This window comes from Kogia breviceps, chromosome 10 (genome assembly GCF_026419965.1).
Source record: "Kogia breviceps isolate mKogBre1 chromosome 10, mKogBre1 haplotype 1, whole genome shotgun sequence".
Lineage (NCBI taxonomy): Eukaryota > Metazoa > Chordata > Mammalia > Artiodactyla > Physeteridae > Kogia > Kogia breviceps.
Genome location: NC_081319.1, coordinates 34,956,994 through 34,984,636, shown reverse-complemented (window position 1 = coordinate 34,984,636; position 27,643 = coordinate 34,956,994). Strand labels below are relative to the sequence as shown.

At 38.2% G+C, this 27,643-nt stretch overlaps 1 protein-coding gene across 4 annotated transcripts in view; it reads left to right on the top strand.

Annotated features, from left to right (window-relative positions):
* Window positions 1-27,643, top strand: part of CACNA2D3 (calcium voltage-gated channel auxiliary subunit alpha2delta 3) — an 808,785-nt gene that overhangs the window by 207,629 nt on the left and 573,513 nt on the right. For all 4 annotated transcript variants that reach the window (XM_067043906.1, XM_067043907.1, XM_067043905.1 and 1 more), the window contains exon 4: window positions 16,621-16,680. In XM_067043906.1, coding sequence (XP_066900007.1) covers window positions 16,621-16,680 — 60 coding nt within the window. The remainder of the gene's footprint in view (window positions 1-16,620; window positions 16,681-27,643) is intronic.

Sequence of the window (27,643 nt, the reverse complement as noted above, 5' to 3'; positions counted from 1 at the left end):
TAGGACTAAGTTCTATTGTTAGGTGTGATTAGACTTGGCAGTGATAGAGCCATGGCTGTACTGGGGACCATCTGCATGGTGTTCAGTGCTATACACACTACTCCAAGCAGCTGGCATGGGCAAGCTGAGTCCTTGTGCTTTCTCATAATTTCTTTCCCTTCGTCCTGTCACCATCCCCTGTGGACCCTGGCCCCTGATCGTCTTGGCTCACTTTTCCTCCAGCATCTTTCTGAACTCATTTAGGATGAACTTCAATGCTTACACGAATTAGTCCAGGCTCCTACCCCAAACTGGCCCCAGCTCTGCTCAGTGGCCTTGTCTAACTGCCCAGACTGGTGTGCTCTCCATTCCCCAAACTGCACCTTTGCCTTTCACAGCTTTTCCCACTTAGGATATCTGCCTTCTTTCCTTGGAACCTGCCTAAATCCTAGGCACCTCTTAAAGTTAGTTTAGAATTCATCTCCAATCTCTTCCTGGCCGCAGTATTGGAGAGTCATCACTCCATTCCTCTCTTATACCTCCTATTAACTGGACCCTGGTCTGAAATCTGGCAGATAGCATCAGGGATAGTTATTTATTATTGTGAAATGTGACTACAAATTCCTAGAGGGCAGAGACTGCCATAAGTATTTTGCAGCTCTTTTCAGTGTCTGGCCATGTTCTTTGTATATAGTAGATGCTTAATAAACATTTGTTGACTAATTGATTTCATGTTCCTTAAAATCAGATGTTCTTAGTTAATTTAATAATAGAGGTTTTATTTTTTCTTCTTGATGTATCATACAAAAGATGGGAAAAATCTATTTGGAATGTGTTGAGATATAAATAAACAATAATAAATTATTATAAGCCTTCCAAAATGTTGTTGCTACTCTGTGAGCTTTTCCTCCATTTGGTGTTTACTTTCTCAAGAATCAAGAAAAATCTTAATTAGCGCGGTTTGTATGTTAGCTCTGGATTGACCTAGAATTATGCTAGGTACCATTAGTTATAATTCTTAGACTCCTGTGGTTGAGTGTTCATGCTACAACACACTTCTGAGGATCATTTTAATATACTTACTTTTATCTCAATAATATTTATTTAGTGTTTCTTGTCATAGTTATTGCAAATGACAGTAATTTAGCTAGTTAATCTGATATGTGTTGTGCTAAAAGTACATCAGATATCCTAGTTAAGGATCAAGTAAATAAGTAAGTCTTTAGAGGAGATTTAAATCTCTTCACAGACTTGCCCAGTGTCATAGTTGGTGGACAAGAACTTTCTCTCTGTTGATGGTGATTGGCCATCACCAGGTTACGTTCTATGAAGACAGGTTGTACTCGCTAAGCTGGCAGATGTCAGGGAGTCATTTGTGCTTTGAGGAACATCAGACAACAATACATATTTAATTCCATCCTAATATACCAAAGACACTCTTTTTTGGTGACAGTTTTATTTAAATATAATTTACATACCATACAATTTACCCATATAAAGTATAAATTCACTCTAAGTTTTAATGTATGTATATTTACATATTATATTTAGTATATATATTATGTACATTTAGTATATATATTAAATCTTAGTATATTTACAGTTGTACAGCCATCACCACAATTAAATTTAGAACATTTTCATTACCCCAGAAAGAAACCCAATAACTTTAGCTATTGTCCTTCAATCTTACCATTCTCCCCAGCCCTCCATCGGCTAATCTGCTTTCTGTTTCTTTGAATTTCCATTTTTTTGGACATTTTATATACATGAAATCATATAATGTGTGATCTTCTGTGACTGACTCCTTTCACTTAGCATACTGTTTTCAGGTTCCATCCATGTTGTGGTGTATTAATGTACATCATTCCTTTTTATTGCTGACGTATATTCCATTGTATGGATATACCACATTTCTTTATCCATTCATCAGCTGTTGGACATTAGGGTTGTTTCCACTTTGGGGCCATTATGAAAAGCACAGTTATGAACATTTGTGTATAAGTTTTTGTGTCAAAAACGTAGTTTTTCATTTTTATTGAGTGTTTACCTAGGAGTGGAATTCTGGGTTGTATGTTAAGTCTGTGTTTAACCTTTTGAGGAACTGCCAGATTGTTTTCCAAAGTGGCTGTATCATTTTACATTACTGGAACACTTTTACTGTGAGAAAATGGATCATATTATAGATAAAAGGGTTTCTACATTTGCAGACTTGTGAGTACCTTAATTCACATTTCTGAGTTTCTCCCATTGGTATTTTTTCTAACAACTTTATTGAGGCATAATTTACATCCAATACAATTCACCTCTTCTAAGTGTAGACTTCAGTGATTTTATTAGGTTTACCAAGTTGTGAGTGCATCACAATAATATGGCAATTGGGGGCTTCCTGGGGGCTTCCCTGGTGGCGCAGTGGTTGAGAGTCTGCCTGCCGATGTAGGGGACACGGGTTCGTGTCCTGGTCCGGGAAGATCCCACATGCTGCGGAGCGTCTGGGCCCGTGAGCCATGGCCGCTGAGCCTGCGTGTTGGGAGCCTGTGCTCCGCAGCGGGAGAGGCCACAGCGGTGAGGGAACCGCGTACCGCAAAAAAAAAAAAAAAGGGCAATCGATGTACAATTGATTGTACATTTTCATCACTCTGATAAGATCCCTCCTCCCCTTCCCATTTATTTGACTTATCCTTACTCATTTAATTTTGTGATTTGTTGGTGCATGTGGTAGCTGAGGCAAAGGGCTGAGTAAACTTTGTGGCTAACAAATATAAAGTTGAGAAATATTTATCAACTTAATTTTCTTTTAAGTTTGAGTAGGTTCACAAACTCATACTACAATTTTGTAATCCAGGTAGCCCTGAAAATTGAAACTTTTTTCATAACTCATTTGGCAGAAACTTGATCTGAATTGACAGGTGGATATGTATAATATTTATTTGTTCTACTTAATGTGAATAACCATATATCTTACTACAGAAATATTAATATTTGACTATGGGGTGCTGCCTCAGCCCTCACTGGGGGTGATTTGTAACAAATATGTGATACACATGTATCATTTTACCTTTGTAAAATCATTTTACCTTTCTAAAATCCAAATAATCCTGAACTAGCGTAGCATACCTGGCGCCAAAGTTTTCAGATATAATCTTGTGGACCTGTGTTTGGTTTTAGCAGTCAGCACCTCAGGGCCTTTGCACTTGCTGTTCTTCTTCCTGGGAAGCTCTTCCTCCAGATAGCCTCTGGGCTCCTTCTTTTTATTCAGGTACATGTTGACTTTGCAGGAATCTCTTTCCTGACCATCACAAATGTTTGTGCCCCTGTCACTTTCTACCATGTCACCTTGCTTTGTAATCTTCATGGCACTCATTCTGATGTGATATAATGCTTTTGTTCCTTTGCTTGCTGTTTTTTTCTCTTCCAACATAAGCCCATGAAGGCTAGGTTCCTGGCTGTTGTTTCACCATGGAGATGCTCAGGAGGCACTGAGCAGTGCAGTGTGAAGACCATGCCTCCTGGCTGTGGCAGCCTGTCCTTGCTCAGTGACCTGCTGCTACTGAGCTGATGCTGCTCGGTTCCCCATGGGGAGCGAGTGGAACTTCACCTAAAGGACACTTCTGAGCAGATGCTATCAGACCACATAAGGCTGTTGCCTTTCCCAGCACAGAGAAAACTGGATGTTTGGTCTTAACTCTTGTGCTAACCTCTTGTCACCATGGAGACAAGTTCTTTGAAAGGTCTTCAGGCCTGAAAGGGGGAGGATAGCTCCACTGTGAGAGATATTAGGTAGTCGTCAGCCTCCAGATTGTTTTTTTTTTTTTTTTTTCCTTCAATGATAGATTTGCATCCATGTTTTGGGGACATAAAGAAAACTGTGACCAGAACATCAGTCTGCTTTTCTCTCACCAGATAAATAGGTGGTAAGCACGGTTTCTGATATAATGCAAAAGATACAAGGGTGTATCATTTCCTCCAATCTAGGTCTTACACCCCTCTCTTTATACCTGGTTTTGAAGCCTAATACTCATGATACTCAGGATCTAATCAAGACATCATGTCGTCAGTTTATTTGCTTGTTAGACTTAAGTCTTTGCTTAAGGACCAGTTGAGGCAGCTGCCAGTGACCACGGTTCCCAAGGGCCTATATCACACCAGAGGGCATCCACGTTGGCATCGATGGTCCGAGTCTTTATAGCAGTTTAGCCAACTGGGAGCGTCATGAGTTTCATTCTTAACCCCATAACTCATTCTCTGGTCACTTTGGGGTGGTCCCTTCACCCCTCTGAGACTGTTTCTCATCTGTGTGATGAGGATGTGATACCTCCCTAGGGGCTTATTGTAGAGCTTAAATGGGCAAACATTTGTAAAGTGTCGGCACAAAGAAGGGCCTTGATTGTGTTCATTTCCATTTTCTATGTCTTCCTTGGACTCTTGATTTGCTCAAAATAATTTAGCTCCTTTAGAATGTTAAAGGGAATTTAAAACCCACCAAAGTCCAAATGTATTTTATGAATTTACTGAAACTGCATAGACTTGCTGAGATTCAACTGCTTTGATTCACAAAGTGGACATTTTATATGGTTGAACTTACTACTTCTCTGTGTGTCTATTTTACAGTACAAGAAGGGGCTGGGTATTTGGAGAAAGGCAAACATAGAGTGTCAGTGTGTTGTCCATTTTGTTTGGTCCTGTAAGAGCATTGGAAAATTACAAGAGTCCAGACTGCAGGGCGTGGCCGATGAGGAGGGAGCATGTGTGAGCAAAGCATGATGAATGTCAAAAGCAAGCCTGGTATACAAATGAATTGCATAGACATTTGAGAGAATTTAAGTTTTTGGTCTTAGTTTACTTTTATGTAAAATGGACTTAGTCTTTCATTAGTTCTGTCTTTTCTTCATTAAAAAAAAATCCTCCAATCTTTTACCACTAGCATGTGTTCATATATCTGCTTACTTGATTGTCATTTTGAAATAAAGTTATAATTAAAGGTTGACAGAGCAGAAAGAGAGTTGAAGCAGAGAGAATAAAGTATATGAATAACTTTCCAAAAATTCAAACCTTCTGTGTAATTTCAGTTCATAACGTGGGCATTAAAAAAGGGAGAACCAGCTTATCCTTTAAGCTGGCTTCTCATCCTTGGAAATTTAAAAATGGTAAGTCTAGTTCCTAAGGGTGAAAATGTCATTCCTTGAATGCAAAAGGAACATATATAAAGTAGAAAAAAAATAACAAAAAATGAGTTGAAGACACACACACTTCATTCAGAACCAGCCCCTTGGTTGACTCAGCTCCCCAAGGACTTAAAAGCTCATATATACACAGCATCCTGCCCCCAGGGTTGGTCCCCTTGCTACACAGTGTCTTAAGTTGAAGCAGTCATTTTCTTGAAAGTATTGGGCAGAGTTGAGAGTTCTGGCTTCAGGATCTTATTTCTATTGCTGGAGGAGGGCCTTTTCTGAGCACTCTGAAGCAAGGGACTTGCATAAAATGTTTGGGGACCAAGATCATGGGAAGAGTCTTATTTTTCATCATTCATTCTTGATTTCATTTGAAATCAGCTTCACACATACGTATAAGCGGTTAACTTTACCTTAGAGGAGTAAAAGCCAGCTTGGTCTGATATCCCCGGGTTCTTCAAATGTCAGGAGGGACCCAGGCCATTTTCATTTTTCAAGGCTCCCAGTCTGTTATGAAATGAAGAAATGACAAAACATAGTTGAAAATTGTGTTATATTTTAAATATTTACATTTAACACATTACTGTTTGTTTGTTTGTTTTAACAAAGTGTGCTTATACAATGTCACTGAGCTCTCCCCAAGAAGTAAAGGATACAGTAAAAAAAAATTATAATGCACCATAGGCTGTATGGTCCAGGAAAGAGATGCAACTTAAAAGAACTTCTCCTTCAAGCAGTGCTATGGTTCTCTGTGACTGTACGTGTGATCTTTTTAGGAGATTAGGGTAGAAAGTCTAAGTTTAAGGCTCTTTGAATTGGAGGCCTGGGCCCAATGGCTTTCTGGTCCCTGGGAAGTATCCCAAAGCTATCCTGAACTGAGTCTGCAGGGAGCTTCCCATGGCAGTTCTTATTACTGTTCACATACTGTGAGCATGTTTTCATCTTAAAACCTTCCTTCACTTTGCATTCCCTTCCTGCTATGCCCTAAACCTCTCCCTCCCTCCCTCCCTCCCTCCTCCCTTCTTTCCTTCCAATCTAGATATAGTAATCTAATCTATTTTTTCAACACTGCTACCAGATTAATTGAAAGATGAGTTAAATTTCAGAACTGATTATTTTGCTTTTAAGCCCAATTAGACCTCTTCAGCTCCTTACCGCCACTGCAGTGCACAGAGCATAGTATTCCTTGGCCTTGCTCATTTGGACCCTACTTGCCTGTCTCTTTGCACCATTCTCCCCACACCACTGACCTTCCCCATTCCAAACTACCTACAGCTTTGCAGACACATGAGACATCTTCCTTGGAGCCTTTGCTGCTCCTTCTCCCATCATTTCTCTTGGCCGCTTGGCTGACTTCCACTCATCCTTTAACTTAGACTACTGTCACATCATTTATGAGACCTTCCCCACACATAACTCTGCCAGGGAAGGGTGCCGCATTCCCTGGCGGAGTTATCTGCTCCCTGCTTTGAGTTGTCATAACACCTTAAACCTCTCTGCTTTTGGTTTCACCGTGTGTAAAGTTGGGAGACTATATGTGCTTTCCTTTATAGGATGGTTGTGAGGATTAGCTGGATTAATTGATTAAAGCACTTAGAACATTTTGGCACTGGGATAGGAAGTGTGAAACTAAATAATTTGCTGTTACCACCTTGTTGGACCTCCCGTAATAGCCCACACTACACTGTCTAATTACTTGCTTCTCCTCCCAGCTGAACTATGAACGTGTTGGTCATCTTCATGGCCCAAGCCTCTAGCATAATTCTTCTCATATACTTAATTATCATCAGCATTGTCTTGTCATCATCATCAACAATAATAAGAGCTAACATTAATGGACATTCACTGTGTACCAAGAACTTTTGCCCAGAGTACTCTCATGAAGTAGCTGGAGCCAGAATTCAAAGTCAGATTGTCTGACCCCAGGACCTGCTCTTGGACCAACCAACATGTTATGTTCCTTTCCAAACTGAAGTTGCCTGGTAAACATCTGGATGGATGGATACAAGGAGAGAGTAGCAGTGGAATTGAAATAGCTTTCCCCCACATCATATTTACATAAAAATCCATCTTGAGTAGGTAATAATCTGACTAGACATGGAAATTGTTATATATCTATTTTCTTTTCTTCTTTGAAAAATTTATTTATTTTAGTTATTTATTTTTGGCTGCATTGAGTCTTCATTGCTGCCTGCAGGCTTTCTCTAGTTATGGCGGGGGGAGGGCTACTCTTCGTGTTGGTGTGCGGGCTTCTTATTGCAGTGGCTTCTCTTGTTGAAGAGCACAGGCTCTAAGTGTGCGGGCTTCAGTAGTTGTGGCATGCAGGCTCAGTAGTTATGGCTTGCGGGCTCCAGAGCGCAGACTCAGTAGTTGTGGTGCATGGGCGTAGTTGCTCTGCAGCATGTGGGATCTTCCCGGACCGGGGATCAAACCTGTGTCCCCTGCATTGGCAGGTGGATTCTTAACCACTGCGCCACCAGGGAAGCCCTATCTCTCTATTTTCAAGGAGAAAGAGAATTTTCCTTCCCTGGCTACGGTTGGGGCCCAGGGGCTGGGAGCTGCCACACTTGCTGTCCAGTTCCATGTCTCACAGGTACCATCCATCAAAAGAGCTTGCTTTGGCAAACAGCTTAATTTCTGTATTTGTGCCATTCTGAGGACATTGGTCAAATCTTTGATAAAGGTGCTTGTCTCATTCCATTTTCAGCCTGACTGATCACAGATTTTGCTGCTGAAGCTAAAAAAGAGAGTGGTGGATTCTGAAAGCCAGTCCTTAAGGAGCAGGTGCACAGCCTTGTGTTTGAGAACACAAGGTTTGGAGTCCTTTCATTGGCAGCACAATTAGTCTCATATAACCTCCATGTAACCGTGAACTTGAGGATTTGTTGCAAGTTCTCCCCACATGCGAGCCAACTGTGGGTGGCACAGGGTCTGTGGTCTTTTCCTGTTCCAGTCAAGCTGTGTTATGCCTGAAAATCTTGTCTCCTCCCCTGCCCCTTCATCATGATATCTTACATTTGTGTGGAATCCTTCAGGAAGTGTTTTGTGTGTACATGCTCATCAAATTCACACATGGAGATACAGACTAAAGATTGGATAAGAAAACCAAGACTCAGAGAAATAAAGATTTTCGCAGAGTCAAGTAGCTACTGAGTAGGAAGATCTGGATTCAAACCCTTGTTCCTGGGCTCTGAGACTTTTCTGATTCTACTGGGCCATAATGTTTAAAAGACCAAAAGCTTCTTGAGATCCAAGACTAAGTCATCTCCTCCTTAGTGTCCCACTCAGTTCTTGTTGCTGTTCTGATACTTAATGGGTTCTCAACAAATACTTGTTAAACTAAATTGAACAGAATTGATGGAAACTTGTTGCTACAACCAGTATTGGAAACTCTCTGTAGGGTAGACATCCTCTCCAGTAGTATCACCTTCTTAACTTGGCTGCACCTTATCTTTCTTCTTCTTTTTAAAAAATATTTATTTATTTATTTTGCTGCGCCGGGTCTTAGTTGCGGCACACAGGATCTTTGTTGCAGCATGTGGGATCTTTGTTGCGGCATGTGGGATCATTAGTTGCGGCACGCGGAGTCTTTAGTTGCGGTGTGTAGGATCTTTAATTGGGACACGTGGAATCTTTAGTTGGTGGCATGCAAACTCTTAGTTGTGGCAGGCATGTGTGATCTAGTTCCCTGACCAGGGATCGAACCTGGGCCCCCTGCATTGGGAGCGCAGAGTCTTAGCCGCTGGACCACCAGGGAAGTCCCCTTATCTTTCTTATTTTAGGCAGATGTTTACATCTTCCTTAGCTAGTTAGACAGTACCTTCAATGCTCTGCCATTGTGGGTTGCAGTCAAGACCTCTGAGTCAGCTCTGGAAAGATGTAATTAATGGCTGGAACAGAATTTCATTCACCACTGTCAGAGCCCTCAATGATAGGTAACCTCCACTGTGGAAAACAAGTGTTCATTCTCAAACTGACATAATGTCATAGTTCTTTTCATCTTGGACTTGTCCTCTCAAGAAGTTAATGGGAGTACCATTGCCCACAAAGAATAGTATTCAGTTATCTTGGAACTGAAGTGTTCGGAGGGGACTTTACAGGGTTTATGGTTAAATAGCCTTGATTTTGGTAATTCAACTCTAAACCACTCCCGGGAGGATTACATAAGCAGAAGACCATGTTTTAAAATGCTGGATCATTTGGAAAAATTTAATTGGGCTGAAAAATAAGGTTGTCTTTTCTTCCTGTCTCCTCTCCAGCTGCCTTGGCCCTTGGGTAGCCTTTTGAGCAAAGTTTGGCTGTTTCCATCTTCAATAGCTTTGCAAATGTTACATTTTGGCAAATGTAGCCTTAGATGTGGAATGAGATGACTTTGGTTTGGAAATTGACCACTCATGTTGATAATAGCTATTAATTTAATCAGCCTCAAATTGATAACAGGTTATCTCCTGTGGAAACAAAGATAATTTTTTATTGATTGTGATCAAGTCTTCTGATGTAAACTCTAGGCTTATTTTGTCTGTAAAAGGCTGGTGTAGTCTTATGAAATATGAAAGAGACAGGAAGATGGAGGTAGAGGAAGGGAAGAGCACTCTCCCCACATATACAAGATGTGTTTGCTCTATTGTTCCGTTACCTGTTTTCTCTGGAAACTTTATAGATTAGCTTTTATAATCCACTTTGAAGTGTTTGCTGTTTTTAAAGCAGAAGCAATCTTTGCAGCTTTCAAGCAGAAGGTCATTTTATACAAAATGTTCATTCATGTGCAACAAAGCTTATTTCTTCTACAGGATCAAAGAAATAATGAAGGCTCCTTAAAAGCTGTTTTTCTCTAAAGAAATGATCATCTTGATAGTTGGTGATTTATATGTGCCTTTCCTATTGGAATTGAAAAGCGAAAACATTTGTATCAATAAGGATTACTGAATATTATTAAGCTCTCAGATATTACTGTAACTGCAGTTTCAGCGTTTCAGAGTGTAGGGAAAGATGTCTTGGATTTCTTCTTGTCTAGTTGATTCTATCTCTCCAGCTTATTCCTTTGCCCTGGTTTATTGCCTGATGGTTATCCAGCCATTGATGTGGTCTCTGTGTAAGTCTCTGAGATACAGCTATTTCTAGAACAAAGTCCTGGAAGTTTTCTTGCCTCCAAAACTTTGTTTACAATGTTTTCTTGGGCTGGAACACTGTTTTAGCAATGTCCCATTTTCCTTTAGAACTCAGCTTAAATGTGTCTTTTTCTGGGAAGCTTCTTGGCCTATTTTTACCATAATTTATCACTTAGGCCTTTATATTGAAATAGCTACTTTCCTGTGTATGTCCTCCATCCTTCTGTAGACCACCTCATGATGTGCGGTGGCTCATTGGTGATACAAGTCCTTCAATTACTCTAGCTATAAAAGCATCAAAGATTAATCTACACTGTTATGGACTGATAAAAACTCTATCCAGATTACAGAAGGGAAGGGATTAAAACACCAGATGGAATGAAAATATAAATTTAAATATCTTACATTTTTCCCCCAGTGTAATGATTCTTAAACTGTTAGTTTCTGACTGTTCATACAAGAAAGGAGTGTTTGAAATTAGTCCTGGGCCAAATCTCATTTTGTCCATATTTCTGGACACATCTTTTGATGCAGGGATGGCATTTAATGAGAAAAGAGATTTTTCATTTTTATTTCTAGGATCAGTTGAGTTTGAAATCTGTGACTGTAGAGAGGACCTGGGTTTCCTCTGTCCTTACCTCTTCAGATGGTCAGCATGTCAGTTTCAAGTCCTGCCCTGTAACATGGTGCTAGGATAATATTCATCCAATATATACACTGATTGGCAAAAGGTGTAACTGTTACTCCATCAGACTCTAGTCATTAAAACAAAAGCCACTAACCCTTGTGTAAGGAAAAGATGAACCATGCCACACTGTGTGTGTTTGTGACAGTAATTATTACTTCTACTTGATCGCTCCATTTGGCTGCTTTTCTACATGTTAGCTCTTACTGATTTGAAGGAAGACTCACATGATCTCTCATTCTGGTATTAATGACAATTTGATAACTAGCTCTAATTTAATCATTGATGCAGCCCAAATCCATGTTAATGATTACACATTTTCCTTAGAATCCCTTCAGTTGAATTTAAGCATTATTTGAGAAAGAGTACTCTTTTGAGTAAAAAATGGCAATAAAAGCCTGGTATGAGTATTAAATGTGTTCCTGCAAAACATAAAATGAAAATCACTGAATATTTTAAGTGCTTGGAAATCTTTGTTAAATTCCAGCATCCCATGATCACAAAATTTACAAGCAAAAGCTTTTTAGCTTTAACATGAGAAATAAAAATAACTGTTTTCTTTGCTTTTCATATGGTTTTTATATTTATGTTTTTTATTTTATTCTATTTTATTTTTTTATTTTTATTTATTTTTGTTTTTTTTAATAAATTTAATTTATTTATGGCTGTGTTGGGTCTTCGTTTCTGTGCGAGGACTTTCTCTAGTTGTGGCAAGCGGGGGCCGTTCTTCATCACTGTGCGTGGGCCTCTCACTATCGCGGCCTCTGCTCTTCATCGCTGTGCGCGGGCCTCTCACTATTGTGGCCTCTCTTGTTGCAGAGCACAGGCTCCAGACGCGCAGGCTCAGTAATTGTGGCTCACGGGCCCAGTTGCTCCGTGGCATGTGGGATCTTCCCAGACCAGGGCTCGAACCCATGTCCCCTGCATTGGCAGGCGGATTCTCAACCACTGTGCCACCAGGGAAGCCCCTATATTTATGTTTTTAAAAATATTTATTTATTTATTTTATTTTATTTTTTATTTTTGGCTGTGTTGGGTCTCTGTTGCTGTGCGCGGGCTTTCTCTAGTTGCGGTGAGCCGGGGCTTCTCTTTGTTGCAGTGTGCAGGCTTCTCATTGTCTTGGCTTCTCTTGTTGCAGAGCACGGGCTCTAGGTGCACAGGCTTCAGTAGTTGTGGCATGTGGGCTCAGTAGTTGTGGCTTGCGGGCTCTAGAGCTCAGGCTCAGCAGTTGTGGCGCACGGGCTTAGTTGCTCCACGGCATGTGGGGTCTTCCCGGGCCAGGGCTCAAACCCATGTCCCTTGCATTGGCAGGTGGATTCTTAACCACTGTGCCACCATGGAATCCCCTATATTTCTGTTTTAAGGAGTTTTGGCCATAGTTGCCCCTGCTCCAATTTTAGGGATTTTTATTAAAATTTTTTTCACCTGTACACAATTTGTTCATCTGATAGAATCAGTAGGAGTCCAGTAATCAGTTACTCTAGTTGTGGAACCATATTTTCCATTACACTTCCCACTTTTCATCACACATTTCTTTCTCTCTTTTCTCCTGTTAAGCCAAAATGATCAGGAACCAAAAAATGAAATACATGTAGAACAAAAAATCATTTTCTTCTTCTGATCCAATTTTTACTTAGACTTGGTGTCCTATTTTCCCCCTTCTGGAGCATGACAGAGATTTAAGTGTTTAAGGGGAGGATGGGAGACTGTGCCTTCTGTATTGTTGCATGGATGTACCTGGGGTCATTGTAACAAGAAATAAGATATGATTTTAAATGAAATGTTTTAATATCCCCACTATTACCCACAGCTATAAATACTATCCATGGTCCATGGCTTCTAGCATTTCTTATATATAAAGATAGCTTTTGTTTGTATTTATTCCACTAAAAAGGAAGAGTTATTTAGAAATCTTAAAAGTCAATGTAATGTGTATCAATTGATGAATTACAACTTTTTAGCTTGTAGGTGCTTTGTTCCAAGGCCAGGATGTATATTCTGCTATATTGTTATCACTTTTACTGAGTAAGGAGTTGTTTGGTCATTAAGGGGGAAGGAATATCTGTGGACAAAACTGCTGCTTTCCCTGACCTCAAAGCTCAGTTTTGAATATTAGTCTTCAAAGCCGTTTTTACTTCCAGTGTTCAGTCTTATTAAAAGCCACATTCACAGTTCTGTAATCCAATCTGAAGATCCAAAAGGGGAATTCATGCAAGAGAAAATTAACTTACTATTATTAAAAGAACACTGCCTCTCTAATGGATATAATAGAGTAACAGTTCTCCTCAGGCTCAGTGGCAGTTCCTTATATAATAACTAAAATATTAGCACGTTTAAATTGATTTTTCATGCCTGCAAATAATGATCAAACTTATTTTAAAAACATACTTAATTTGACTTAGATGATAAGGATATTTACTCAGAAAGAGACATTCTGGGCTGTTATTTTCTACTGGCAAGCATCAGAGCTGGAAGTTGAGTGGTTTTGATTTTGTTAATGATGATTCAATTTATTTTTATTTTATTAACAATAGGAACTCTGTCCCCATGACTACTCTGTTTTAGGTAAATTTATGACATATGATTTCCTTATTAAATAACATTTCTTTTAATTCATTTATCTTTATAAGAGTGTTTCAAGAAGATCAACTATGCTTTGTTCTTTCCAAAAGGTACCTAGTTCTTGATGTTCTGTTTGTCATCATTGTGCATAGCAGCTGAGCCTGTTCTTGGTGTGTGTATGTGTGGGGTTCCCCCTAAATTCTCCCATAAAATGTAGGCCTGTCTCCTGCTGGCATCAAGAGAGCAGATTGGGATAACCCCATGGCAAGAAGGGTATGTCCTTTCAAAGCGTCCTGTTCCAAAGTACTTCTTTGCTTCATATGAGGCAGTATTATGTGTGGCTGCCAGTTGACTATCTTTTTATGAATCATATCTCCTAAAGCTCTGTAGTGAGCATGATGGGAAAATATCTTTATGGAAACAACAAATATGTGAGATAAATTAAGTTTAAAAAAGGCATGTAGCAAATTTAACTAGAAAATGAATGTAAAAACTGGCCAGCAGGATTAAAATTCTCATGGGCTCAGAGCTCCACACAAAGAACAGTGTTCTGGTTGATGTCAGTGGTTTGTACAATATTACAGAATTGTTTCCAATGTGTTATCTTCTTGTGCCCCGTGGCTTGTATTACAGTATTTGTAGTTGAAATACATTTCATGTTATATTACACACAAATTTGTTATTGGCATGTATGTGTGATATACATATACATACATATAAATGTAAATGAAACGTTATATATGAAATGAATTTCATGCTATGTTCTTTCATGGTAACTTCAACTTGCTTATTATTTCTGTCTTGTTCTCTTATTTGTTGGTCCTATACAGCTTTATTTTTCTTTTTTTTGCATTTCCAATTGTTTACTTTTTTTAATATTATCTGTCTTGATAATTGAGAAATTTTATTTTGTTCTTATCTTTCAGTCATTTGTTCATTTAATCGACATTTCTTCTCTGGGTTCTCAGAGTGCTTAGACACCATGAGAAAACAACTTCTATGAGTTTAAGTAAATACAGTTAGAATGAATGGGTTTTTGTGATATGTAAGTGTTCAGAGATGCATAATATTTGTTATACACACTCTGTAAAGCTCAATATGTAAATGTAATTTAGAATGTATATGCATGTATCATGTTACAATGATTAAGAACAATCTGTTACAATGATTAAGAAAATAAGCTTTCACATAGATTTCTTAAATCACTCTCAGTCATTTATTTTTCAGGGTCCACATTACATTTGCAAATTGTGTCAAGTAATCACAGGACACTTACAAGCTTCATTGAGTAGGATGGTTCCATGAAGACCACAACCCATTGAAAGTTTGGGGCCAGTGTGTCCAGTCTACACAGATAGTGTCTCTCCTTTTGCTTTTTCTATGTTTCCCATCCTTTGTTTTATGCCTCTCTTCTATAAAGTATTTTATGTCTTATAGTGGAAATATATATATATATATATATATATATATATATATATATATACACACACAGATTTTAAAGAGATAAATGAGATTTAGGAAACCTTGGAGGGTTGGTGGTGCTCATAAATCAAGGGGGTCTGGGGTGAGTGCTATTTGTAGTCAGTGGCTCTCAAACTTCAGCAGCTTCTGAATCACCCAGAGAGCTTGTTAAAACAGTTTGCTTGGCTCAGCCCCAGAGCTTCTGATTCTGTAGGACTGGGATGGGGCTTGAAAATGTGAGTTTCTAACAGGTTCTCAGGTGAAACTGATGCTGTTGGTGGGGGACTGTACTTTGAGAACCACTGATCTGGGATTGCCTTTTCATGTGTTTGGGATGAGGAAACTGAGAATCAGAGAGAGGAAGGGCCTGCCCAAATTTTGCAATGGTAGGGAGTTGCATCTTCACTAGAATTAGAACTGGATCTTCTGGCTCTGGCCCTGTAATGTTCTCCTGGGGTCTGTTCTTTGATTGACCAGAGAAGGCGAAGCCACTTCCTGACTATCTGAAGAGAATGTGGGAAACCAGGTTGGCCACCTCTCCCAGATTCCAATCTATGGGCAACGCTGGTGGAGAGAGAGGGCTTTAGTGCTCGTACTGGTGCCTAACTTACCCAAATAAATTTCACTCTCTTTATTTCCATGTCCAATTAAATATTACAGTTATTCATGGAACATTTGTCTGTTGATTTGTGATCATTTAGAAATTAATACTAATGTCATCATTTTTGAAACAGGGTCTGTTAAACTCAGTTCTATAATGTGTCAAGAAAAAGCGAGCTAAAGACAGCATAGGCTACAAGAATAACTGGAAAAGATAGAAATGGTTGAATTTTTTACTTGAATCTAAGGTTTTGCTTTTAGTTCAATAAAATTTCAGTGAAATATTATTTCACTAAACGAGTTTTCTGCAATATCTTGTAGCATACATTTCCATGGTGGGAAATAACTTATTGTTGGAAAGTTCAAATTAAAGAATAAATGATTTGATAGTTGACTCATTGATGTTAAATGGAATTTTATGAAATTATTTTCATAATATGAATTGGTTGAATTTACTTAGCTAAGAAGAATAACAAGAGTTGTGTACTTACAGGTGTTGCATGTTGATTTAATTTTAGTGATTTTCTTATTGGGATGCAGATTGTCAAAGTGGCATTGAGGTACCATTAAATTCAAATAACTGTCATCTGATAATTATGTACCAGAGCTGGGTGCAGAAAGAATTGACCTTAAATAATTGAGGGAATTAAGTACTATTTCTAAACCATTGGGGAAGAAAGCCCACTTAGAGTTAAACTCGATTCAATTCAATAAATCTTGACTAAGGGCCTTCTATGCTTAAGGAATGCACTTTTCTAGGTAGGTTTTGGAGTCCATATCTGGCCTCAAGGGCCAGTGTCTTTGAATTTTTACGAAAGTGGATGCAGAACATACGTGTATTTGTATACACATATGATTGGATGATGAAAGCAAAAACTAGATTTTGACACATGTTATTTTCAGTTTCATGGAAGCAAAGGCACCAGGTCACAGTTCACATGCCATGATATGATATGTCATTTTTGGTCAATGGAGAAACTTCGGTCTTTTCATGTTGTTGAAATGGGGTCGAGGCTACAGTTCTGATACTTTGTGTTGCTTTCTATCTTGCCAGCGTCTGGTGGAGGCTGCAGAGGAAGCACACCTGAAACATGAATTTGATGCAGACTTGCAGGTAACTGATTATAGTTTGAGTTAAGTTGTTTTGTGTGTTTGTTGCCAAAGGAGAAACACTAGGTATACTGGGAACACCAGGGTTCAGAGGTTTGGAGAGAAGGCTCTTGAGAGAATGGTACAGGGTTGAAATAAATGTGCCTATTTTTTGACAAGACAGGACAGTGATCCTCAACCATTTTCCACTATGCAAGTTACAGTAGGTGATAACACACACTTACATGCATGTAACCAGGTTTCCTCTCTAATTCTGGGGGAGTTAATCAGTCAACTGACAATAATCACAGGAGCTTTTAATGGTAAATTGATAAGATAGATGGCAGAATATATCCAAATCCCTCTTCCATGGCTGCATTTTAAGTGACTGAAAGCAATGTTGTTATGTATGGATCTAACCTTGAACTGACTGTTAATTATATTTAAAAATTAAATCATTCACAGACCTGGGATTTGAACATCTGCTTAATAAATTTTTGTTGTGGATTTCATATCTAATCATGGCACACCTGTGTCTGGTTGAGAAGGACTTTGATGCTGTTATGTATATATAAAACATAGTTAAAGGCAAGAAGTGAATTGAGTAATACTTGAAGGTTCCTTTGGGTCCCTCCAGAAGGAAATTTCATCTGTATTGTTATTTTGGGTTTGTGACTTTTCCTCACTGCTAGCAAAACAGGGGTGAATCTTAATTCCTTAAGTCTGTGCCTTGCTAGAACATATCTCTTTTAGTGCCATATGGTCACAATTAGGAAGTAGTGTTTATTTCGCTATGTTTTCATTTATATGGAAAAGATAAAGCTTCAAGCACAGAAAAAGATGGTGATACCAAAGATAGCCTTTGGCTGTGTCTCTGTCCCATGGTTGTACCTCTTGTAAAAGAATGCACACTCAAATGGGCTAATGGAGGAAAGTTTAATAAAGAAAATATTTACAGATGTATGGTAAGAGAAACCAACAAGCAATGGTGTTGTACCCCCGAGCAAGCCACACTCCTGGCCTGAAGGAACAAGCAGAGGGAGTGGTTTCTAGAACCTAGGGAGAGTAGCTATATGGAAAGGGTAATTGATAGAGAGATGGTGAGCTAATAAGTGTAGAATCTGGGGAAAAAGATACACTGATAACTGTCTCTAGCTTTTTGATCTCTTGCTGGTACCCACCATTGGCTGAACCCAACTGTTGGTGTAGTTGATTTGGTTCAGACTTTCTGAGGCTTTGGGTGGAAAAGGGTGAAAAATGGGTCTGGAGGGGAAACAGAAAATATCAAGCCCACCATTGGGGGTCATTTTCAGTCATAACACCCAACGTGTGAAGCTTGAGAGGCTTCAGGGGGAGGCGGAGAAGCCCTGGGGACTGTTGGTAACACCTGGAGAGGAGTGGGGATGCCAGCCCGGCTCTTAGAGCAGAGCTACAGAGAAAGAGCAGAGGAGTCAGCTGAAAATAGCAAGAAGCACCTTGCCTTCCTATAGCCACACGAGGGTCCATTTGTTGGTCACATTTGTCTTAAGTGTGCCTCCCTTCAGAGGGTTTGGACTTCTTAGGGTGGACCAGAAGGGATTTGATGAAAGCATCAGGAAGCACCTTTTAGGTCTGAAGATTGTAAGGATCTCTTGAATGCATTGCGAAGGGAAACTATGTCTCCTTGGGAGTTCCAGAAGCCTTTTTAGGAATATTCTGGTTGTAAATGACAGAAATTCAACTCAAATCAACTTAAATTTGATAAGAATATGTGAGTCCAATCTGATAATAAATAGATAAATACATAAATAAAAGAGAAGGAAACACTCTTATAGTAGAATGCCAACTACTAAATGTGGAAGAAATGATGGAATTATAAAATTATGGTAATAATTGATTCAGGCAAGAATCTTCAATAGATGCTAAAACTAGCAGGTGAAAGTTTGATGAACAGGACATTGACAGTCTCAAAGTATCTGCCCACAAATTGCTTATTAATTACAAAGGGAACTTTAGCAGCTTTATTATGGGTACTGTCTTAAACAGGTAATCAAAGGTAATATCATCAATAATGACACAAAGAAACAAAGTGCCTTCAGATGTGATGACCAGGAAAAATACAACAAAGATTTCCAAAGGACTCTTTTGGAAAATCTGGTGTTTATGGCTCATATAGTCAATTTTATTTTGAGATCAGTTGTCTACAAAAAGCAACTGGGTGAGGGAGAGAATGATTAATTGACTTGCAGGATTATTTATCCTTCAGGAGAGAAAAAGTGTTCTGTGATTTAGCTTAACTAACTTTAGAGTGCTCTTTTTTTTTCCATCTGAAGCAATTGTTATTTTCTAAGAGTGCTCTGACTTCCTTTCTATGATTGATCCTTTACAATAAAATTCTGATGCAGCACACTGATTCCCTTGTCAAATGTGGTGATGGAAACATGAATGCAGCATGAATATCCCTCTCAAAAAAAACAGAGAGTGAGAGAATGGGTCTCTGGAGTCTTATAGTTTTTGTTCTCTTGGGAACAAAGAAGATGGGCCCAGTTTTTCCTCCCCCGTTGTCATCTGTTCTGTATAAGTACAAGACGAATATCAGAGGCTACAGCTGTGGTCTGAGCACAAAGTAGATGTTGAAATAATCTGTCAATATTACAATGTTGAAATAATCTGTAAATATTACAGAGTGCCATTCACTATCTGGACCATGACAGAATGTTCTCGAGGGGTCAGAGTAAACCATGTGCACTTTTGTGGAAACCTGGAAAAGAGATGATTTGGAGAAAATGGATATGCATCAAAGAATGTATGTCTGCTTAGATGAAGGTTTTGAAGCTGTGAAACATTGATGCTGTTATGCACAAGTCTGTTAACAGCTTGGGTGTCAGCTCCCTTGCTCTTCCTGGGGTAGCAGGTCTGTGTACAGGCTCTGAGTTTATTGCTACGACGGTCCATTAGAACTGATCAATTGTTAATCTGGGTTCCACTGACCTCTCTACAACACCTGCCAGTGGATTGCTTTTATCAAAAAAATTTCAGAGTACCATCTGCTCACCATGAAGTAATGTTGAGGAGGTTCCCGTTCTATTAGCTCGGGAAGAGTAGAGGGAGCTGGGAGTCTGTTTTCCTACAGGAAAAAAAAATGTTTTTGTGACATTTCCTAAACTGTACAGCTTCAGGTTACATAGTTGTAGCCCCCACTCCACCATCCCATTTCCAAAATAAAAAAGAAATGCTGGATCTGCCTCTTCTTTCACTTTAGATTGGAGTCTTTGTGTCTTTGCATCATCATGTGCTTTAAAAGTGAAGAATTTGTTTTTCATTGGTAGAATCATTAAAAATTACCAAAAGAAAGTCATGCTTCCTTGTTGTCAGGATTTTATTTATCATTTAAATTTCCTCTTACAGCTTCTCCAGAGGTTTAGCCTTTTCCTTATGAGCTTGTAGCCTTGACATTGGTAGTCCCTTCTGTAGGTCCTTAAATATGGCACTAGGTTGTTAGTTCTTAACAAAAACTGTGTTGGGGCAAGAGGCAAAATACAGCCTTTGAAGGGTAGCATATGTGAACAACGCACAATGCAGTGTCCTGCACACAAACCAGAGCTGCATGGGTTCATTGGCTGGAAAACTTTCTTGTGGACACTGGTGTTGGTTTAGCCCTTGGGCTTGTCCCCCTGTATTGTGTCCTATGGGTTCCAGACTGGCCTCTTGGTTTTGTTCTTTGTTCCCTGATATTTCCATTAGGGCACTTTTCAGTTAGAATTGATGCAAACACAGGCCTTGTTAAAAATGGCATCTTCCCTTTTTTTAACTGCATGCTTTGAATTAACATAGGTTTTTAATGTAAAGCACATATGAGATTGATAATTATAAGAAAAGAGTTTAAAAACTGTCTTAATTATCACATATGATAATTTCAGCATTTCATTCTCATTATGTTGATGGGGCAAGGGTGGGGTGGTGGGGGCAGTCCCTAGCCCTGATTATCCTAGCTATTGATGAATTTCCAGAAAACTAGGTCTGCGCATGTAGTATAATTCAGAGAGAAGCCTTCTCCTCTTACTTATTCTTTCTTTTGGGGTTTTTCTGCCAGCAGCGAAGAAGACAGTTTACTAAAAACCTGCTTATCTTTGAACTGCAAATATACTTTCTTTGAAAGTTGTCTTAAATAAGTGCCAATTGCACAGAGCTGGTGCACAGTGGGGGAAAAAAAAGAATTGTGGTTTTGAATTGTGTATCCTACAGAAACCTTTTTGATTACAAAGTTTTCTATAATAATTTTTCTTTGTTGCTTTGTAAGTAGTAGGCGGAAAAGGCCTGATGACATTCAGAGGTATAACAAAGTGTGATTGGAAGGGAACTGGGGGGACGCGGTGTCCTGAACATCCCCTCCTGGTCACTGCCGAGCTGCTGTCACCTATCTTGCACACACAGTGTCCTGATTTCAGAGGTTGGGTGAGGGGTTTGGATTGGAAGTGATGTAGAGACCACTGATGGGAAATCTTGAGGTGGGACGGCTTGTGATACTTGCTAGAGCATCTTCCCTCACCTCGTTGCCACTGCCTGTTGCATTGGTAGGCTGTGTTGAAGGAGAACCCAGGGAGGAGAGAGGGGTGGCTCTGGAGCTCCAACATTCCCTTTAGAACGTCCAACATTAGCCACTGGGAGAAGGAAGCCTTTCTCAGAAGGCTTAGGAAGGGCATCTAGCAAACAGCAGAGTAGAGCTGTCCCTTTCCTGACAGCATCTCCTTGCTGGCTAGTGAGGCTTTGCCCTGGGGAAAAACTGTATGTTGTGAAGGAGAGCAAAGGTCAGGTTTAGTAAAAGTACTTGCTGGGTGGAGGAGATGACTGTCCTCACGGGGTTTCTCATGTATTTCTGTTAATCCCCAATCCATCCTTGCTCTCTTGGACTGAGTGAGGTGTTGAACTCCTTGCTGAGGGAGGACGTGGAACATGGAAGACCCAGACCCCAGAACTGGAAATAGATTTTTTTATAGAGATAGCTCATTGACTTTTGTGCACTAAACAAGAAAGGTAGGGTTCGCATCTATAGGAGAAAGAAATGAAAAGAGGAGGAAAATTTCACACTTTTTGTATTAAAATAAGCCCCTCTTTTCTGATATAATTTGTCAGAGGATGCTTTTTTTTTTTCCTTTTCTCCTTTTTCTTTTTATCAGCTTGGCCAGGGTTCACAGTCTTCTGCATTTTAAGATCTTACATTAGATGTTTCTTAGTTAGGACTTGCCATATGTCATTTATTCACAAGACTGATGTGTAAATAGTTTCTGAGGAATCTTTTAAGTGTGAGCATTTAAAAGTCAAAGTAATTTCTTCGTTGTTATATGCACACACACTGTCATTTTTGTGCATTTGGCTAGAATGTTATAACTTTTACAGAGAGAGCTTTGGTCTAGAGGTCTGAAAATGGAGGTTCTGGTAGTTTGGGTCCCAACTGGACCATTTACTTACTCAAGGAACTGATTGCTCATCCATAAAAAGACAGATTGTAATATCTAGATGATTTCTAAGATCTCATTCATCTCTCATTTGCCAAGATTCATTCAACAAATAGTTATCAGTGATGTCCTGTGAGTCAGGCACTGGGTTTTGGATATGGCCAAGAGCTAGACAGATGCCGTCTTTGTTCTCATGGAGCTCACACTCTAATCCAAGTGACAGATTTTAAAGACATGATGACAGAAATAATTTTAAAATTTTGATCATGATGAAAGACATGAAACATAAGCAGGGACTTCCCTGGTGGTCCAGTGTTAAAAGGATCTGCCTTCCAATGCAGGAGACACAAGTTTGATCCCTGATTGGGGAACTAAGATCTGACATGCTGTGGGGCAACTAAGCCCATGCGCCACAACTACTAAGCTAGCGCACCTCAACTAGAGAGCCTGCGTGCTGCAAACTGCAGAGCCCACGTGCTCTGGAGCCTGCGCACCACAACTAAAGAAGAGAAAACCCACGTGCTACAACTAGAGAGAGGCCCACGCGCTGCAACTAAGACCCGATACAGCCATAAAAAGGAAGGGAGGAAGGAAGAAAAGAAACATAAGCACAGGGCATAATTACAGCGCAGGACAGGAGACCTTGCCTAGTTTGGGAGTTCAAGGGACCCTGGTGCAAATCCCTGAAGAGTGAGTCTTGACTGAGTGGTGATTCTAGATTTACCTCCTCCAGGGCTAGAAGAAATCTCCCCGCAAAGTCATAAGTTCTAGCCAGGGGAACAAAAACAATATTATGTGCATCTCCAGTGCATCTATGTGTGTGTGTAACAACAGAGAACCCATAATACCTGTATTTTCCATAAATGCAAAATTAAAATTATTTTATCTGCTTTCCATATAATAGTCTTTCTCACCTAGTGATACTTTATTGTTGCCTCTTTAATGATGCTTATCATTTCTTATCCTGTTAGTTTTATTCATATGTGTCCATTTGTTGCTTAATTTAAATTTATTCAGAACTCAGTACCTGATAGGCCCTGTTGTGGGACTTCCATAAACTGAGATGTGACCCTCATCCTCCAGGAAAGTTCTAATCTCCCTTTTTAAGATATGTTTCATTAGTTGTTACTTTAAGGATTACAATAGGCATCTTTAACTTAAGTGCACAGTGTATCTTGAGTTAATTTACTGTGCGAAGTACCACTCCATCTGAAACAAGAATAGTGTGCTTCTACCTACCACTTTCCTTCGTGTAGTCATATATTTACTATTATATGTGTTATAAACACTGTAAGATGTTATTTTGTTTTAGTTTTGCTTTAAACAGCTGTCTTCTAAAAAAATTAAATAAGAAATAAGGGAGTATGTATTGATATTTACCTATACATTTACTGTTTCTGGCACTCTTCATTTCATTGAGTTTCTTTCTGTTATCATATCTCTTCAGCCTGAAGAATGTCTTAGCTTTTTCTTTCTTTTTTTTTTTTTTTCCTTTTTGCATTGAAGGTCTGGTAGCAACAACTTCCCTCAACTTTTGTTTAGCTAAAAATATCTGTATTTTGCCCTCATTTTTGAAGGATAATTTTGCTGGATACAGAATTTTTACTTGACAGTTTATGTTTTTCTTTTACCACTTTGAAGATATCATCCCATTCTCTTCTGATCTTTAATGTTTCTGATGAAATGTCATCCATCATTTTTATCTTTGTTCCTCTGGATACACTGAGTCATTTTTCTCTCCTGCTTTCAAGGTTTTTTCTCCTTATCTTTGATTTTCAGTATACTATACAGTGTGATAGGTTAAGAGTGTTACTAGATGTGATTTTCTTTATATTAATTCTGCTTGGAGCTTGCTGAGATTCTTGTATATTCTCACCATATTTGGAAAATTTTTAACAATTATTTCTTCAAAATTTTACTTGCCCCATTCTTGTTGCATTTTCTTCTGGAACTTAAGTTACATCTGTGTTTGATTGCTTAATATCAGCCCACAGATCAGTGTGGCTCTTTGTTTAGTTTGTTTCCAATCTATTTTCTATTAATTGGTCTCCAAGTTTACTAGCCCTTTTTTTCTTGTGGTCTCCAATCTACTGTTAAACTTATCCAGGGAATATTTTATTTCATGTATTGTACTCTTAGTTCTAGAATTTTCAATAAATCTTTTTTTTAGTTGAAGTATAGTTGATTTACAATGTTGTATTAGTTTCTGGTGTACAGCAAAGTAATTCAGATTATATATATTCTTTTTCATATTCTTTTCCATTATAGGTTATTACAAGATAATGAATATAGTGCCCTGTGCTATACAGTAGGACCTTGTTGTTTATCAAATCTTTTAAAATTGTTTTTATTTCCTGCTGAAATTCCTCATCTATGCACCAGTTATGTTCATTATTTCTTTTAAGTCCTCAGACATATCTACAATAGATGTTTTAAATTTCTTCTCTGCTAATTCCAGCATCTGGGTCATTTCTGTTTCTATTGAGTGCTGTTTTCTTTTGAAGCCACATTTTTTTTTCTTCTTCACATGTCTAGTAATTTTTGTTGTAGGTTAAGCATTGTGTTATGTCTTTGAATGATTTTTATAAATTTCCTCATTGTAACTTAGTATAGTTCCATTCATGTAGTAGATGTCCTAAAAATACCAAATTTATTGAATCCAATTAAGTTGGATTTAGGAAACAGTTATTAAAGAGATGAAGAGAAGAGAATGATCAACTATACATAATAGGGAAGACTCCAGTGGTTTAATCTTCTGCACTCTAACAATGTAAGTAGTGAGTACAACGTAGACTTCTTTGTTCCAAAAATACCACATGGCCATCTTCTAGCTGAAAGAAAGAAAAAAATGCATTTCTGTTGTAGAATCTTGGAACGCAAACATTGTTTCTCAAAAGTTTATAATTTCTATAGCTTAATTATATTGCTACCATCCCCTGTTCTAAATCCAGATAAAAATATTAATATTAACAAATTTAAAGACAGAAAGTGCAACTTTATAGAAATGGTAATTGATTTGGTTTTGTTTGAACAGTCACCTTACTTAATAGTTCAGAGGGGAAAAATGACATTATTTGCTCCTCCCAAAGTTATCATTTATTTGTCTGTGGAACGTTTTCACATTAGTGACTCTCTTTTTTCTTTGCTACTTATGTGTTTAGAAACCTAGGTCTTTTATCTTTAATTTTATCAATAATGAATAATCTAATAAAACCCCTATGTGTTTCCCCTTTGTCCTAGTCTTTCTTGTTACAACATTCTTTTTTCTATCATGACCATGTATACCTTAATTTGTAGGTAATAGTGTTTAGAGGAGTCTGAAATGTTGTTTTAGAAAGCCCTTTCTTTTCCTATCGAGTCATTGGTTCTTTTGTGATTCCTTTTTATCTTGGGTTTTCTCACTTGGGCTTTCTCAAAACTGGGAATGTTTATTTAAAATAAATATTTGTTTACAACATATTTGTTTTAAATATATGTTAAACATAATAAAACACCACCAATTCAGACTTTATTAAACATTTCAATTAAACAAATACTTTTAAAGCACAGTTTTATTGTTTCCACATACACAGTGTGATTATGATGTTTCAGATATCAGCCAGTTGGAAAAGGGGACATTTTGGGACATCGAGGCTCTCTTGGCATATCTATAGTTATAATTAGATAAACACTGAGTGGTGCTGTTAATCATAATATCAGAGTCCCGTAGTACATTGCCAGAAACCTTAGTGTCTTTCATTAAGTTGGCTGACTGCAGAGGTCATTGGCAGATCCCAGAAGTTACCTTGGGGTCTTTCTCCAGCAAATTCTTTGGCAGCCCTTAGGAATGCCGGAATGCCCATAGGTTGCTGATTTCATCAAGGTTCTTGTGGTCTAGGAATTTGCCAACTGCTATTGAATTTTTAAAGTAAAACTTGAATCTGCTGGCAATGTAGAAAGTAGACACCTCAACAGAAATATTGTAATCTCATTTAAGCCTGTTTGTTAATAAAGCACCTGATATGTACACAGATGAATTAATTCTCATGTTTTCTACTTTCAGTTTAGTTTGTGAGGTAGGTCTTTATAATATAAATAACTCCAAGTACGTGCATTTGGTATAGTAATCCTAATTCTTCAAATTAAAAAAATTTCATGACTGACATTTTTAGGATAGTTCTCTTTGCTGGTTAATTAATACTAATAGAATATAGGAGCAATGATAAGAGTAATAGTTGCCATTATTTAAAATGTATTAGGTATAGGCAGTGGCTTCAATGCTTCCCAGGCATTATCTCATTTAATTCTTCTCCCCACGGTCATGTGAGAGAGATACTGTTATTATCTCCATTTTACATAAGGAGAAACTAAGATTGAGAGGCCACACGTTGGGCCCAAGGTTATACCACAGTGGGTGGACCAGCCAAAATTCACACCTGAGACTGTCTGGCTCCAAAGACCAATCAGTTATGTTGCCTCATGGAATCACAAATTTTAACACTGACCTTAAATTACACTGGACAAAATCTTATAATGAAATAAATTTAAGATGAAAGTTATAGTGGGTTATTTAATAGGTCTGTCAAAAAAAAAGGTCCATCAAATGCATCAAAAAGAAATTTTCTAGAATGGTAAATTCTGACCCATGAACCTATGTAATAAAAAAAATCTCTTAATACGATATAATGATTTAGTAAAAATGATTAAGCATCACTTTACTGATATTATTAGAAATGGACAGAAGGGAGACATCCCTCATTTGGTAATTGGATCTATTATCTACATAGTAACCACTGTGACTTTTAAAAAATACAAGTTACTTATTACTTACACTTTGCTTATACTAAGAACAAAGTCTGGATGTCCCACATACCTTACAGACCGCCACACAACTTTCTCAAGATTGCAGGTGGATTAGCAGCTACTTCCCTTTCCTTCGTGTCTGCTATGTTCCTGCCTTACTCCTTCTGTTCTTTGAGCTCCCCTGTACGATTTGTTTGTTTATTTTCTGTCTCCTCCATCAAAACATGAGCTCCATGAGACCATGCACCTGACATCCAGTCATATGTCCACAAATATTTGTTAGAATTAATTGAAATTCATAATGGTGATACAGTCACTAAAATCCGCAGCTGACTGGTAATCACCAGCATCGTTGGTAATTCATGAAGTGGTCATCTGTTTATTTCAATTAGAAAAAGCTAATTCTTTCTTAAAATAAATACTTATGGCGTGACCAGAAGTGATTCAATTATTGCTGTAACATTCAAAGACATTTTCATATATTAATGGCAGCTTTTATTGAAGCAGTTGGCTTTTGTTGTTACTTATAATAAATTCATGAAATGGCTAATTTTCTTAATCTAAATGAGATTTTTCTGCCATTTAATATGTAGTTACAAATATATGAGTATATTAATTATGAAAAAGATAACTGATTAATTATATTTAATGAATATTATATTAAATGAGTATCAAGTTATTTTATTAAACAGTTATGTTCTTATAGAGAAAACATCTTTAAAATTGGAAAGGAGAAAAATTAGAAGGGAAACATGCTCTTACAACTCAGGT